Raw genomic sequence first — 14953 nt, 5'->3', positions numbered from 1 at the left:
GTGCCAGCAATGACTGTGCGCGACCTTAGAGACGTCATAATCATCCATTGTTCACTCACTTACCATAGAAATTAAGTAACACACTCTTTCCCAAGAAAACTGCCTTCTGTAAACCTGTACATGGAGCGAAAGAAGTGCAGCCAAAATTTAAAAAGAAAGAAAAAAAAAGTAATCAAATGTATCACACAACAGTTGTGAGTGAAGACAGGGGAAAGGACTGCAAGAAAGGAAAGAAAAACAAAAGTATAGGAATACCGTTTCGCCTACAATACTGATGGCAATGGAGAAGGGCACCACTGATTCACAAGCTTAAACAAAAAAAAAAAGGGAACAACAATAAGGGGGTGAAAGGGGAAAACAGAAAGAAAAAAACTTATAACCCCTACTACACCGGAAAGTTAATGTACTTTCCCGCTGCCAGGGTTCCCCACACACACACACACACACACACACACACACACACACACCTCCTCCTCCACAAGCGTACATATTCATATATGTATATTCATGTTATCATTATATAACTTTTCTCTCCTTACCATGAATCCTAAAACAAGTATTTTAAACTTACAGGAAAACGTATATATATATATATATATGTGTGTGTGTGTGGTTGTTTATTTACTTATACTTATTTTTTTTGTATTCGTTTGTAATTGTTGCTACATATAAGTGTGTGCATGAGCACGTGTTCACGTTGGGCATTCATAGAACAGTTACGTCATCCCTCATCCCCTTTGGATTTCTTTTTTTCATATTTTTTCTTTCTCCCTTTCTTTAATGGTGACGAATAAATATACGGGAAGGCGGGTAAACCCAACGCGTTGCTTCACGGTAAACATATACACAAGCCTTCCATTTATGCAATTGTTGTTGTTGTTGTTTTTTCCCCCCTCTCCTTTTTCCTTCCCTTGCCTTTTCGTCGGTATCCACTCACTAACAACACAATAATCTCACCACACAAAGTGTTTCCTCCTTCTCCCTAACACCTCACAAAACAAAAAAAAATATTACACCCACTTCATCTTACATTCCACACTCCCGCTCACTCTTCACTAAACCAATTCCTATGTGGGGAAGAAAGGAAGAGGACAGAAAACAAAGTTTTTTTTTTTCAAAAAAAGGTGGGAAAAAAGGAAAAAAAAATCACTTTCACTGTTGAACGAAAGGGCTTTATTTCCCTCCTTTGTTGCCTTTTTCCCTCCTCCATCGTTTTATTTCTCCTTCCTTCTCAACATCACTCCTCTTCCCTTATAGGTTCGCTATACGTGTGTGTGCGTGCATGTGTGTGCATGTGTGTGTGTGTGTGTGTGTGTCTTTTTTTCTTTTTTCTTTCTTTTTTTCTTTCTTTTGCAAATACCAGGTTTCCCTAAATCTGTTACGCTTCCCGTATGCTTCATACACCAAATTCACCTCTCTTACACACAGTTCCCTCCTCTCTCGTTTTTTATTGACTTCACCCGGTACGTACAAATGAAAAGATATGAAAATAAAGGTAACAAGAAGAAAAAAACAAAATAATAACAGTGACAAAGACTGCTGATAATAATAATAATAATAACGCGCTGAAGGCTTCAAGCAACCGTGTAGAATGCCTCCATGGGCATCCCAAAGGGTGGTTAAGGCCAAATGGGTGGTGTAGGGGTGTAGTTATTGGGCCATGTGGCTAAACCAAATATAAAAAAAGAGAACTAAATAAAAGCAAAAGAAACACAACGAAGTGTGCCGCATGGAGCCACGTTCAACGCCTCCACAAGGTGCATACACCCAACGGCAACAATACGTTACAAAAACAAAAAGAAGGTCCCCTTTCGTGACTTCAACAAATATAAGCACACACACACACACACACACGCAGAAACATACAAACAAGCAACCGCAACCACAAGCGCAAGCACATCATTTATCTCTCGTTTTATCTCTCCTACTCATAAGATAACCACGGAATTCGCTACGCATTCATATAATGCCAAACTCTTCCTCTTTCCCTGTCTCTCACTCTCCTTTGCTTGTTACTCAAAAGATCTATTTATATGGAACGATATCGAACCCAACCCTTCAACCACCTGAACAACTTTATTTCCTTTCCACCATATGGTGTCTCACTAATAAACATTTCCATGCGGGTACTCCTTCACAACACTCATTATATTTCTTTTTTATTTCTAAGGGATTTAACCCACTTTGAGTCTTACAGGAAGGTGACAGAGTCACATCTCTACGAGCCGACCAGCACCAACACAAACGGAGTCGTGCGTCATTTAAAACTTCTTTCCTCCGCTATAATTGCCCTTCCCCGCTCGAGCCAATGTTAACAAATTTCCCACACACACACAGACACAGACACAGACACAAAAAAAAAAAAGTATCGTAGAACGCATACGTCATCCCCCCCTCTCACAAGTTCCTATCACAAACAAACAAACAAAAAAGTCGACGCACCTCCCCTACCCTATGATCTTCCTTCTTACCTCTATTTTTGTTGTTAACGCTTGAACTAGCAGAAACATTCAACAAACATCATACACGATTTATTTAAGAGGCTGTCAATATACATTTATTTCCTGGGAAGACGGTGGTGGAAGTCTGTCATACCCAGCGGAGGCAGTGGCGCTGCTTCCTGTGTGGGTGGTGAGAGAATACAACGCCGCGGGTGCGGAGGCGTTCCCCCCTCCTCATCCATTTCATCACCTTTCCAGGCGTCACCGGCAACACCTGCAGAGACGCGGTACTGCACTGCGCTGCCTGCCGGCGATGTCTTATTTGTTTTCTCCCCAACTGCCGCCATCGCATTACAACGTCTCCCCCGAGTCGCGTTACAGAAGAAAAATACTGGGGACATCCTCTCCTGGTCGGGTGGTGTCAACGGAGATACAGGTTCATCATCTTGGCGAGCAAAACGACGGAGACTTGGGGGTGTTTCTGGTTCGGCAGGTGCATGAACAACCGAAAAGAGTCTCTCCGTTAGAGACAGACTCGACACAGACAGTGGCAAGGGGCTCATGCGATCGCAGGGGCACAGTGATGAGGACAAACGACGCATGCTTGAAGGCCGCGTTTGCTGCTGCTGCTTGTCACTCGCATCAACACCAGAAACCAAAGAACCGACACACTGGTTGCGGATTGGTCTTGACTGGGTAAATGGAGTTGAGAAACAATTCACCGGTGTCATATTGGATGGTGTAAGGGACAATGGGGTTGACGGCATGTTGCTGGAAGAACCAAGTGGAACCGACCGAAACGCCTCGTCAGCAGCAGGAGACAAGGGAGTCGCCACGCATGAAGGGGCACAGCTGTTCCCCAATACAAATGTCCGCAGGGGTGTCATCATATCGTGTCGACTGGCAACAGAGTCCATCCAATCAGCACGAGCTTCGACCTCTTCCTCCGTGATCAGCGCGTCAAAGTCAAGCAAGAAAAGGAAGTCAATCTCCAGCTTGTTCAATTCTTTTAAAGGTATATCAGTGGCATTCGAAAAACACTCATTCCAGCTACCTGAACCATCAACGTACATTTTTGTAGCAACCAGCAGGGCGACAGCTGTGAGTCGGTACCAATTCGCTGCGGTTACGCTCGAATACTCAGAATCACACCGCTTGACAATACGGAACAAATAGATGAGCGTGCCGATTAATACCAACGGAGCCGACTCTCCAAATGACACAGTCAGCCCAACTGACACAATGAGCAACTGCAACTTGGAACAGTCGCTCCCGAGGTCCACGGCATCCTCCGATTGATCCCTAAACAGCCTACCAACAACGTTACCCACGTGGTTTTCCCGACGGGCGGTCACCCGCTCCTCCAACCGTGGCTCAACACGGTGGAGCTTAGTCGTGCATGCACCGTCCCTAGCCATCACCTCAGCTTCCGCATCCCGGTGAGGAGACTCCAATCGGCCTCTCTCCAGAGGTGCCTGCTCAACGGCAAACGTGGCAAACGACGACTCCTTCGGTGTTTGCGCGAAGGTGGTCTTCGTGTGGGATGCCGTAGGCATATCAAAGGAATGAGTGTTAACGGAGAAATGCGCTGAAGACTGCTTTTGAGAATTGCACGAGTTAGAGGGACTGTGCGCACTGGCGCAGGCCGTCCCAGAAGCGTTGGCAACCCGTCGATCGCACTCAAGGATGAGCTGCTGTATCGCAAGGTCGAAAAGTGGTGCAATGCCGGAGAGCCGTGAAGAACCGTTTACAGGGTCATTCATTGAGTCTGTGGCTGAAAAAGGAGTATCCATCTCAATTCTGAAATCGCCCTTCGATGGCCTCACAACACCAGCATCACATGACGTCGCGGAGGGTTGGGTTACTCCGGCAGCCGCCTTCGACCTTGGGAGGGGGACCTGAAATGCCTGCCGTGGCTCTTGATCCCCGTTACTAGCAGTTTGCTTAGTTTGTCTATTGCATTTCACAGCGGAAAGTGGTGGTGCGTGATGCGACATGGTAGCCCCTGCCTGAAACCTACTGCGAATCGCCTCCACAGCAGCGGCACCGAATCCACGACGACGATGGGAACGCACAGCACACCTTTGGTGGTGATGGTGCGAGGCTCCACTGGGCGGGTGATGGTGATAGTGATAGTTCGAAATTACACCACGATTGGGGGGCAGATTGCCACCGTTCCCCATGAAAAGCGGTGAATTGTGAAACACCTGGCTTTGACCGCCCTTGTGACCCTTCTGGCCACGATAAGACGCACTGCAACAACAATAACCACTACCACCACTGTTGCTGTAATGGCAAGAATAGTTGTTTCGATACCGTCGACCAGATTCATTCCTCAAGCTTGCGCCCGCGTCGTACAACTGAGTCACACAACGACTACCATCAGCTGGCATCCCACCGGCACCATTCGTGCATTCCGCTGCAACAGTACCGTCGAGTAACGGTACCGCGGCAGCCGGCGTCGCGGCCGCCGCAAAAATGGAAACACCGTGATCGCATCCCCCTGACCTGCAAAGCATCGGAGCACATTCACCACCACGACAAACATCAACATACCCAGTGCCGCTCCTGTCCATAACTGGGCCCCCTGAGGGTGTCACGGATGCCGCTGACATCCTTCCCGAGAACCGTTTATTCGAAGGTGATCTCTGGCGGGCGGAGCGCCCAAGTCGACGACACCTGGAGAGAGTACAGCCACTACCGCCGCTCAACACCATGGCCCGCGTTTTGACTGCGTAAGTAGGTGTAGGAGCATCACATGACCTCTCCATGCATATGGCGGTGTCCCCAATCGCGGTGTCGACAGACAATGTCATGATAACTGTGGATGACGGGAAAAGGATTGTACGCACACACACTCTTTATATATCACACCTTGACTCACCCAACTTGTTCGCGCCCCTCGTCTTACTCAGCAACCTATAATTCCTACGAGCGCAATCACACAGTCGGTTCTTCTACAACTCCGAACGGCAGCACGGACAAGGGTAATAAAAGCACGGGTACACAACCACTCGGAAAGGAAAAAAGATGCACAAAGTGATGCACGCTTTGTGTGGAGAAAACTGCCACCGACGAGCCTACAGTGAGTACGTTGACTGCCCCACCTGCAACGTGCTCCAAGCTCCTTAATCGCTAACAACTGATCCGTCAATTTACACCAATCTTCTTTAGGGACCCTTACACTTCTTCGACTTATTGGTGCTTCTATCCGTCACCAGCACCCGCCGCCGCTTACAAATCAGGCAACGGAGACGCACACACAAACAAGAGTAGTGAATAGAGTACGCACACACCCCCGAATATACCGGAGGTGGAGCTAGAGGGTCCAACAGCAACCAAGCGAAGATAAGAAGCAACACGGAGAGACCGACAAGGCCCGACAAGTGCCACAAGCTGTGTTCCCCCCTTCCACTTGCAAGTTTTCTTAGACTAACTCCTTACAGAGAAGTAAAAGAAAACGAAACTTTGTGCTCAACGAGGACAAGGTGATAAGTTACTCTCGAAACCCTGCGCTATTTCCTCCTTCTTTGTGTCCTCCTCGCTCCCCCTTTAGGATGGGATTTAGCCACCGAGGTAAACAGGATTGCGAGGCTGTGGCGCAACCGTACAGTTTCTCTACTCTTCCCAGTACGGTGTAACCGGTTATATTCGAGTCGGCGCCGCACCCTGGTCCTCTTCAGGCACTTGTTTCTTGGTGTTTCGTTTTGCAAACAAACAAAATGTCAGTAGATAAGCGCGTATGAGTTGAGAAGGTAATGAGGAAGATGAGGCAGCACACGCAGTGGTAATGACAGAAAATTTTACTTCTCCACAATTATCTTTCCCACCTTAGTTTACACAAGCACAACAGCACCGAAGCACGACCCCTATCACTAATGCACATGCACTTCCTTCCGGTCCCGAACGACTCACACAGGCGGAAGGAGATCGTCAGGTAGTCAAGCCCAACAGCACAAAACAATCCGTTGCATGCCCTTTCCATTTCAAGAAGTCCTAATTTACACAAAACGGTCCATAGATCGTCTGTTAAACCGTGTGGCTGCGGACTCTATAAACGAACGGTCCGCACGCGGCTTTTGCCGTCTCCATCTAACCTCCTGCAGCGCCTCCTGGGGGGTCGCGGAGTTCTCCGTCGGACTCGGAGATGCTGGTGCGGCCGCGCCGGAAACACCAATTACAGCGCCGTTAGTACCAGTGGGGACCCACGCGCAACTACTTGCTTTCACAGAATAGACAACATCGTGGCCGCAAGGAATGCCCGTCACACCACTTCGTTCCACATGTTCCGGTTGCTTATTTCCTGAAACAACCTGTGCCGAGTGCACTCTCAGCCCCATATCTTGGTCCCTACCCCCATCGTTCCTGTTGGTGCCAACATCAGACGAGTCATGATCTTTTTTTCCCACCACCCGACGTCTTTCCTCCAACTCTTGCACATACAACTCTAGTGGGTCCATATCCTCCATGTTTTCTGCCTGCTTTGCAAGACCTCCGGGGGATGCCGCTCGCGTACTTCTCTGACGCTTGAGAGCACTAAGGTACTGCGGAGTGATAAACACACCAACCTCCATATCCTTCTCCGCCAAGTCTTCATTGCCCTCCTCTTCTCGCCGCTGCCTCAGAATGCGTTGTAGTAGCACCCTCTCCCGTGTTCTCTACGAAGACGAAGAGCCTCCGCTATAGAGGACCCGAACCGACTCCGCTCCTGAGATGAAGGACCGCCGCACGAATTCGGAATTAAGCCACCGTCAGTTGATAGTAAAAGTCTTTTACTCGCCTCTACACGCCTCCGCTCCTCTGCCCGCTGCGTTTCCTCAACGCTAAGCGTAAACCGGTGCACATCCTCAAGTCCTGTGCGAGGTCCATTAGTCTTAGCTTCAGTCTTCACACAAACCCCGCCCGTCCTTACTGTGCTCATGGGTACAACAGTCTCGTTAAGATCGCCCTCAGTGGACGAAACTGAAGACCCCACATCATCATCATCAAACAATGACATGTCCGAGAAGGGCCAAAGGGCGCAGACTCGCTATTCCCTACTTAGCATTCATATTAAACAAAAGAAATTTAAGTAAACTGTGCCGGTCAAAGACTATAACAGGGCGCTCGATATCAATAGCTCAAGGCAAGACCAAAAAGTCAACTACGACCGCCACCACATGAAGAATCACACATCCACAAAGTTAAAACACCGTCACAACAACCCTAACGACTACAGGCTCTAGGGGTTGCGAGATAGGGCTGCAGTGATAAAAGTTGCCACTGGCCCAACCGACAACACCTGACAACAGCATTCAAAACAGCGATAGTACAGGGGGGGCAGTGCAGAACTCAGAAGATATGCTATTGTGCGTCAATTCAACGATCTGAAACACGGACCATATCAACTTCATCAGCGATCACTCCTCACATAACAAATCTGGGGAGTAAATCGCTCCACTAAGCGAGCAATACCACTCAGCGGCGTACAGAACTCCCTGAGCAACGGCTACGTAACAAACTTCCGGGTATACGAGAGAGGAGGCTTAAGTGGAAACAAAGGGAGGAAACAGCATGTAACCGGTAAATCAGGTTGCGCTTCACTTCGAAGTGATAAAGTACTCAGACGGTTAATTCTGCACTTGGTGGAGAAGATATAGCGCTCCTCACTCGTCATATTAAGGCTACATATTTAATGCAATGTAACAAATAGGGGTTCTAGGAGTTGTGGGAGAGGGCCGAATGAATAAAAATTGCCACTGGCCCAACTAACAACACCTGACAACAGCATTCAAAACAGCGATAGTACAGGGGGGGGGGCAGTGCAGAACTCAGAAGATATGCTATTGTGCGTCAATTCAACGATCTGAAACACGGACCATATCAACTTCATCAGCGATCACTCCTCACATAACAAATCTGGGGAGTAAATCGCTCCACTAAGCGAGCAATACCACTCAGCGGCGTACAGAACTCCCTGAGCAACGGCTACGTAACAAACTTCCGGGTATACGAGAGAGGAGGCTTAAGTGGAAACAAAGGGAGGAAACAGCATGTAACCGGTAAATCAGGTTGCGCTTCACTTCGAAGTGATAAAGTACTCAGACGGTTAATTCTGCACTTGGTGGAGAAGATATAGCGCTCCTCACTCGTCATATTAAGGCTACATATTTAATGCAATGTAACAAATAGGGGTTCTAGGAGTTGCGAGATAGGGCTGCAGGGATAAAATTTGCCACTGGCCCAACCGACAACGCCGTATATGCAGTCTGTTCTTAAAGGGGACACGCTGAAGCGTACGGTTGCCGAAAGAATACCTACTCCACGTTAACTTGATAGAGTTGAAGCGGTGCCTGCCGTGTTCAAATCTTTAAAAAACGGACGCTCTGCAAAGCACGCGCTCGGCATAGAAAGTACATTTTTTTTCTCGGTGCCGCCAGGGGTCTCCATGCACATCTACGAGCTTCCTTTCGGTGGGGACCTTACACCGCTTCCACTGAGCAGGGCCCTGCTGATGACACCACACTTACCAGTAGAAACTTTCATTCTTTCTGTGGACGCGATGTTTGCCCAACCGATGTAAAGGGATAAGTAGATTTGACCACCACCACGCTTAAGTTAACACAGCAGAGGTTCAGAAGGTACCGCAGAATTGGCAGGCCCGACGGAGACTTGTGGATTGAATGTCTGGTGAGTCGGGGTGCCTTCAGCGCAAAGCTGGCCAGTGTAACTGCCAGTAAGTGAAATGCAGAAAGCGGCACCGTACAAACACAATGCAATATATACAATAAGTGCCTAAAAATGTTATGAAGGGCGATATATAGAATAAAACGTGTACGATACCCCACTACACACTTACACAGACACAATATGGAATAGTACTAGACTCCAAGGACCACAGATAACGTACACACGAAAAAAAAAAAGAACAAGGGGAAAATGGAGGTCTGAGAGCAGTTACTCCCTCCCTTCCTTTGGCAAAGCACATGTAGCGTTAAATATGAAGCAGCTTCGCAGCCACGAGAGCCATCCACGTCATCTTTCCAGGGTTGGCTAGGTAATCAACCGTACGCTCCCACTTCAGAGCGTCTACAGCATGCTCACCACCCTTGGTAACATCCCCGCCGGGCAATACACGCATCTTGTCCTTCACGGCCAATTGTCCTTGAAGGCCCGTGCGTGCCAACCCACGACACCAAAGACTGCGGTATAGCCAGTTGCGCACAATGCCCTCCCTCCCGCCGTGTACGTTCTTTCTTAAAAGCACACGCCGTACGGCACGGTACCGGAACGCGTTACCAACCTTCTTATGTAAAAATGGTGCCTGTGGAAAGAAGTAAACAATGTCCAAGGGGTGACTGTTCACACCCACCACAAGCACGCTTCTGGGGAGGCCGTTCCACCACCAGCCCTCCATCTCACGAGGGGTAAACCTACAGTTGCGCGGTGTGTAAAGAAACGTGACTGTGTGACAGTGGCGGAGTACCTCGTTCACTGAAGTCTGGAACTCCCCCGCATCACCGCAATCGACTTTCTGAGGAGTTGCATAAAGTGATGTTGATTTCGAAACCGGAACCCACGACACCCGCCAACTCGCATCATTTCCTCGAGAAATTAAAGTGGCTTGTAGCCTCTGTACCTCTTCTCTCAAATCTCGGTAAAAGCGGCTCCCAGAGATTTGTGCTACATCCTCGGTAAGAACGGAGCATGGGGCGCACTGAACGATCATGTCCGCCATGCCCCGGACGTCATGGGTACGACATACCTCGGTATCCTTCGGTGGGACCAATACCAGCACGCTCTCCGCTACCGCCCACAAAGGCACATATGGACGCAGGCTTTCCTCACATATCGCCGCACTTACCCACCCAGCCTCAACAAGCTCAGCAAAAAGGAAAGACACGTAATCTAGCAGTAGTGGATGGTTTGTGGTAAACTGTACGGTTCGTCCCTCGACAAAAAGTGATGTCAATATAGCAGCGTGTGCCATAGCACAGTGACGCGTGACGACGACTCTGTCCGCAGCAAGCGAAACGGGTATGTGAATAGGCGTGCACTCCAACTGACCACTTTCGTCTAGTGGACATCCCTCACCACGATGAATGTTATGATGGTAAACCTCATCCTCCTCATTGTCAACCGCAAGCGGGGAAGGGAGTGCACCTCGCTGAGCGTCGCTTAGCGCATATGATGAAGCCGACAGGCCATTTGTGTACGACTGTCCCAGGTTTGTAGGAGGGGCCTGCAACCGCAGCCGGCCAACATGTAGACCCGATCGGCCTGCCAGCACATCATCATCACTGGGAACTGGACGCATTCCCTGTATTTCGCGAAGCATTACCATATCCCGACCGGTGAGACCCACACACGAACGCCGGCGACGTGACTGACCACTAGCAACACCACTGTCGGCCGTACCACCACCGCTAGGAATACAGGAGGACCTCCTCTTTCCTAATCTCGATGCGAAGCTCCAAGCTCTCCGTTCCTCCTCGTCCTCGTAGTAACCGTCAGGTCGCCACGCATGAGGGGCGGGCACCTGCTCGGCGGTGCTGTTGAGGGACTCGTCCATCATCAGACTTACAGTAGTAAAGGGATCAACGCACATCTCCGATAGACAAGTTGGGAAAACATCGGCAACAACTCCACGTTTAAAGCGACGCGTGGTGGCAAATGGCATTCGTAGGTGTGCAAGTGTGTTCTGTACGTCTCGGAGTGATCGTACCCACATAAGAAACGACAAACACAGTTGCAGGCGGACGCAGTAAGGTAGCCCATCAATCAAACCTCTGTGCTTCTGCGAAGACACACCACAAAGGTGCTCCTCACTCACAGCTGCAGCCGCACGCTTTCCATTCCTGGAAACACAAGGGCAATAACACAGCAACCTTCCTAATAGATTCATCTCTGCCTTGACACCTTGCTCCCCTCCTGGAGGGGCTCCAGAGAGGGCGTCCTCAAGCAACGTCGGAGCCCTCCTTCCAAGGTCGACGAGTATTGTCCACTTTTCAACAGGATCCATATAAAGCCAGTCCACAGCACGAACGCGTCTGCTTATGATATGTGATGCGCGAGAGGAGAACTGATCCTCTTGACCCTTCGAACCGGCACGCACATGCTGCTTCGTTCGATATAATCCCAGCCGAAAAGTCGATGACAAGAATCGGCCTCGCATATTCCATTTACTACAGTTAAACTGTTAATTAGAAATTCGTGGTAATATTAACGGCAAAAATGGAGTATAGGTATATTGCTTGCATGCAAGCAAGGTATCATCGAGGGTGATTCCGGTGCCCACAAGCACGTAGTGCATGTTCCGTGACAATGACCAAATACAAAGGGGTATCTGGTTCCTGATAGGGTAAAGAATAGATTTGTGTGCGTAACCCATGCAGTATGTGACTTGGCGAGAACACAGGTACGTTCCGAAAACAAAACCCGCGCCCCCTTTCTAATAATCCGGCGAAGCATTGCTCATTATTACCGAATGGAGTCACTGCGCCGCGTTCGAAAACGCAGGAATTCCTCCCTGTAATATTGAAAGAACACTATCAAAATTGATCACCCCGTCGCCAAAAAGCGTGCTGTGGGCCTCACGTCGAGCGCACAGCAGAGTATCCTTCAGATGTAACCGGCGTGACTCCGACTCGCACCACTGCTCCGCCAAGTTATTGGGTGGTGCACCTTTCGCAGCGCCAGATGTCACAGAGTTAACGGTCATAGAAGTGACCTTCCCGTGTTCTTGCCGTACGTTTCTCGCTCTGCCTCCCGCACCTACGGGGCCTCCGGCATCCGGAACGCCTGACCTCCAGCGCCTTTCATAACCTTTTGGTGGTCTCTCCTGAGACTTAATATCTTCTACACAAGAAGCTGCCAGCGCCGCTACCTCCCCACGGGTGGACGCGAAACCCTCAACCTCGAGTAACGGCGACTCCCATAAAGACTGGCAGTGTGCATAAGGAGGGTTCCGCTGCCCCGACACATTTGGCCGCAGTAGGTGCATCTCAGGAGTGGGAAGGGGCGAAGATGACGCAGTCGCAGGAATCATTGACTGCTTTGCCGTTAGATGTGGCTCACCAAGTTGCGCATGGCGATATTTCATGCGAATTGTCGCCGCATCAAAGCCTTCGTCAGGGGGGAACCTCAGTGATAAGTTATAGAGCCAGTGCTGTACCTTCATGTGGTGCATAATGCAAGACGGAGACGTACGTAAACTGTGTGGCGTTAGAGAACTGACCGGAGCGTCACTCAGCTGCAAGCCAAGAGCACCCTCACAAAAAGCAACAAGGTTCCCCTCCAACTGGGAAGAAAGTGGTGCTGTGGACCAGCAGAGACGGGAAAGGTCAATGCATTTGCTGGGCATTATGGCGTATAGAACGAGAGCATAGTCACATCCAGTGTATTCGTACGGGGATGTGCCTGTGTAAGCATTTCGTGGAAGCCGCCCAGCATGCTCAGCGATAAACTGAAATATATCGTCATACTTCGGCGGTGGGCCAAAATCCACCTCAGGGGAACGACTAGTGTCCAACTTGTTGGTGCCACTAGAATCGTCGCTGCCTCTCACGTTGTTGGTCTTGCTGTGGCAAGCCATTTCCCCCTGCAACATCTCCAAGAAACGGAAGCAAGCGGGTAGAAAGAAAAGTCCCCGAGGGGAAAATCTACGAACAGGAAGAACCCGCTGGTTCTACAAGGAAAAAATGTCGCAACTGTAAGCAGTAAAAAAGAAGAATTGGAGAGATAACTTTACACCAAACACGCAATCCCAAGTGAGAAGTGGGAGATTACGAATCACGACCGATTCACCGTCGGCGCCAGAGCAACGAAGATTAAAGAGGCGAAGTGACAGCAAACCAACAGACATCCCAACTGGAGTGACACTTTCACCAACAATCCAAATCTCTACAATCTCAGCTCATCTCCGTCGTCACAATTACCCTCAGCCCTCCCACGTTTCTGCCGCACCATACCGGGCTCCGACATTGGTCGCGACCCAAACCACGTCTGTACGTTCGGTCCAGCGACGGCAACATCCGTCCCCGTACACTTGGTTCTCGCAACAACGGTGCCATTTTGTGTTCCTGCAAACAGCTGCTGCTGTGTGGCATCGACAGCTACGGCCACTACGTCAGCATCCGCAGAGGCCGGACGCCAGACCATGGACGGCTCATAGTTCCCGCTTGTGCAGGTGAACTGCACAATATGGCCTCCGGCTATATGTTGGTAACCACTACGGCTCGTGCACGCGATGAACGACGGCTTCCCCTTAGAGAAGGACTCACTCGTGCACGTCACTAGCGGTCCTGTATCTGTAGAAGAGGGCAGGCCGGTAAGGGGAGGGCACACGTCCACTACAGTGCCACTCTTGGCCGGATTGCGCAAGTCCACAATGCGCACCAGTGGCCCACAGCGCACACATAATGTGGGGTACGTGGGGTCAGGTTCTGCCATACCACCAACGTGCCTTTCTTCACTGAACGTATCATGCGCTGTTCGCCTTCCATGTGAAGATCCACACGACGAGCTGCTCAAACCTCCGCTGCCATACATGTCGAGTACGCCAAATACACCGCCAGGTCGGTACTTCAGTCGTGAATCCCATAATTGTACAAGTCCGTCCTCCCCACCGGAGGCAAACACACATGTTTTGTCACTGCCAACACTGAGAAGAGGTAGGACGCTCTCCACAACGACATTCTCCAGGAGCTGGCCAGACCCGTGCTTCACAGCATACACGGAATTAGTCTCAAACGAAGCAGCGTCCCACACACGGGCAGTGCTGTCCTGCGAACCAGTGAAAAAACGTGAGGCCAGCGTTGGAGATGGTGCGGAGGACGTAACAGGGCCCCGATGACCCTTGCATTTGACAACATCCACCATACCCCGTTCACCCATGGAGCAGTATCCCAACTGCTTTCCATTGGCGGCAACGAGAACAGGGGAATCTCCGTCCTGACAGGCGACAAAATATGACCCATCACACGCTGAGTGCACAGAAATGACAGCTTGAAATCCTGAAATCCTGTTGGGAAAGGGGGTGAGAATGCGCGTGGGGTTCACCGAGCGACTCTTCAAGGGAGAAGCAAAATCCCAAAAACAGAGAGAGCCGCACTCACCACCAGCGCACAAAATAGACCCCATGGGATTAATGCACACGGAGCGTACACGTCCACCAATACCACGAAGCAGAAAAGTTTCATCCAGAGGAGAGATTGCACCTATCTTAGAACCGGTCGCGCCTGACGCTGCATCAGCTAACACTGACAACGAAGGGAATGCCGTCTGACCAACAACATGGGAAGAACGCGAAGCTTCAATAGCGGCAGAAGCACATCCCCGCCGCGGAGCCTCGGGGACACAGATGGTTTCCACAACAGCGTTCTCTGACGGGTCGTACGAATCAGTGTCACTGTCACTCATGGCTCATGCGCAAAACACACCGCAAATACTACCAAAAAAAAACCGCAGCGCCGTTGGGGGAGTCTATGTACCTCCTCCCGTTGCCATCGCAGGGTGTAACGAAAGCGAACGGG

At 50.0% G+C, this 14953-nt stretch overlaps 5 protein-coding genes across 5 annotated transcripts; all 5 read right to left on the bottom strand.

Moving 5' to 3' along the window:
- Window positions 1–2557: 2557 nt before the first annotated feature.
- TbgDal_X13800 (CYC2-like cyclin, putative) lies at window positions 2558–5257 on the bottom strand (the record flags this gene model as incomplete). The annotated part of the gene is made up of 1 exon (XM_011780245.1): window positions 2558–5257. The coding sequence occupies one exon, from the start codon at window positions 5255–5257 to the stop codon at window positions 2558–2560; it is 2700 nt and encodes an 899-aa protein (XP_011778547.1).
- A 1185-nt stretch (window positions 5258–6442) lies between these two features.
- TbgDal_X13790 (hypothetical protein, conserved) lies at window positions 6443–7362 on the bottom strand (the record flags this gene model as incomplete). Its single annotated transcript, XM_011780244.1, is given in 2 exon segments — window positions 6443–7096; window positions 7096–7362. Coding segments are annotated over 2 exon segments (921 nt in total).
- A 2052-nt stretch (window positions 7363–9414) lies between these two features.
- Window positions 9415–11595, bottom strand: TbgDal_X13780 (hypothetical protein, conserved; the record flags this gene model as incomplete). Its single annotated transcript, XM_011780243.1, has 1 exon — window positions 9415–11595. The coding sequence occupies one exon, from the start codon at window positions 11593–11595 to the stop codon at window positions 9415–9417; it is 2181 nt and encodes a 726-aa protein (XP_011778545.1).
- Window positions 11596–11913: 318 nt separating this feature from the next.
- On the bottom strand, window positions 11914–13029 carry TbgDal_X13770 (hypothetical protein, conserved; the record flags this gene model as incomplete). Its single annotated transcript, XM_011780242.1, has 1 exon — window positions 11914–13029. The coding sequence occupies one exon, from the start codon at window positions 13027–13029 to the stop codon at window positions 11914–11916; it is 1116 nt and encodes a 371-aa protein (XP_011778544.1).
- A 293-nt stretch (window positions 13030–13322) lies between these two features.
- TbgDal_X13760 (hypothetical protein, conserved) lies at window positions 13323–14840 on the bottom strand (the record flags this gene model as incomplete). The annotated part of the gene is made up of 1 exon (XM_011780241.1): window positions 13323–14840. One exon carries the CDS (start codon window positions 14838–14840, stop codon window positions 13323–13325), a length of 1518 nt encoding a protein of 505 aa, XP_011778543.1.
- Between the last annotated feature and the right edge of the window lie 113 nt (window positions 14841–14953).

This window comes from Trypanosoma brucei, chromosome 10, assembly GCF_000210295.1.
Source record: "Trypanosoma brucei gambiense DAL972 chromosome 10, complete sequence".
Classification (NCBI taxonomy): domain Eukaryota; phylum Euglenozoa; class Kinetoplastea; order Trypanosomatida; family Trypanosomatidae; genus Trypanosoma; species Trypanosoma brucei.
Note: the sequence above shows the minus strand (reverse complement) of the source record. Positions and strands in the feature narration are given on the sequence as shown.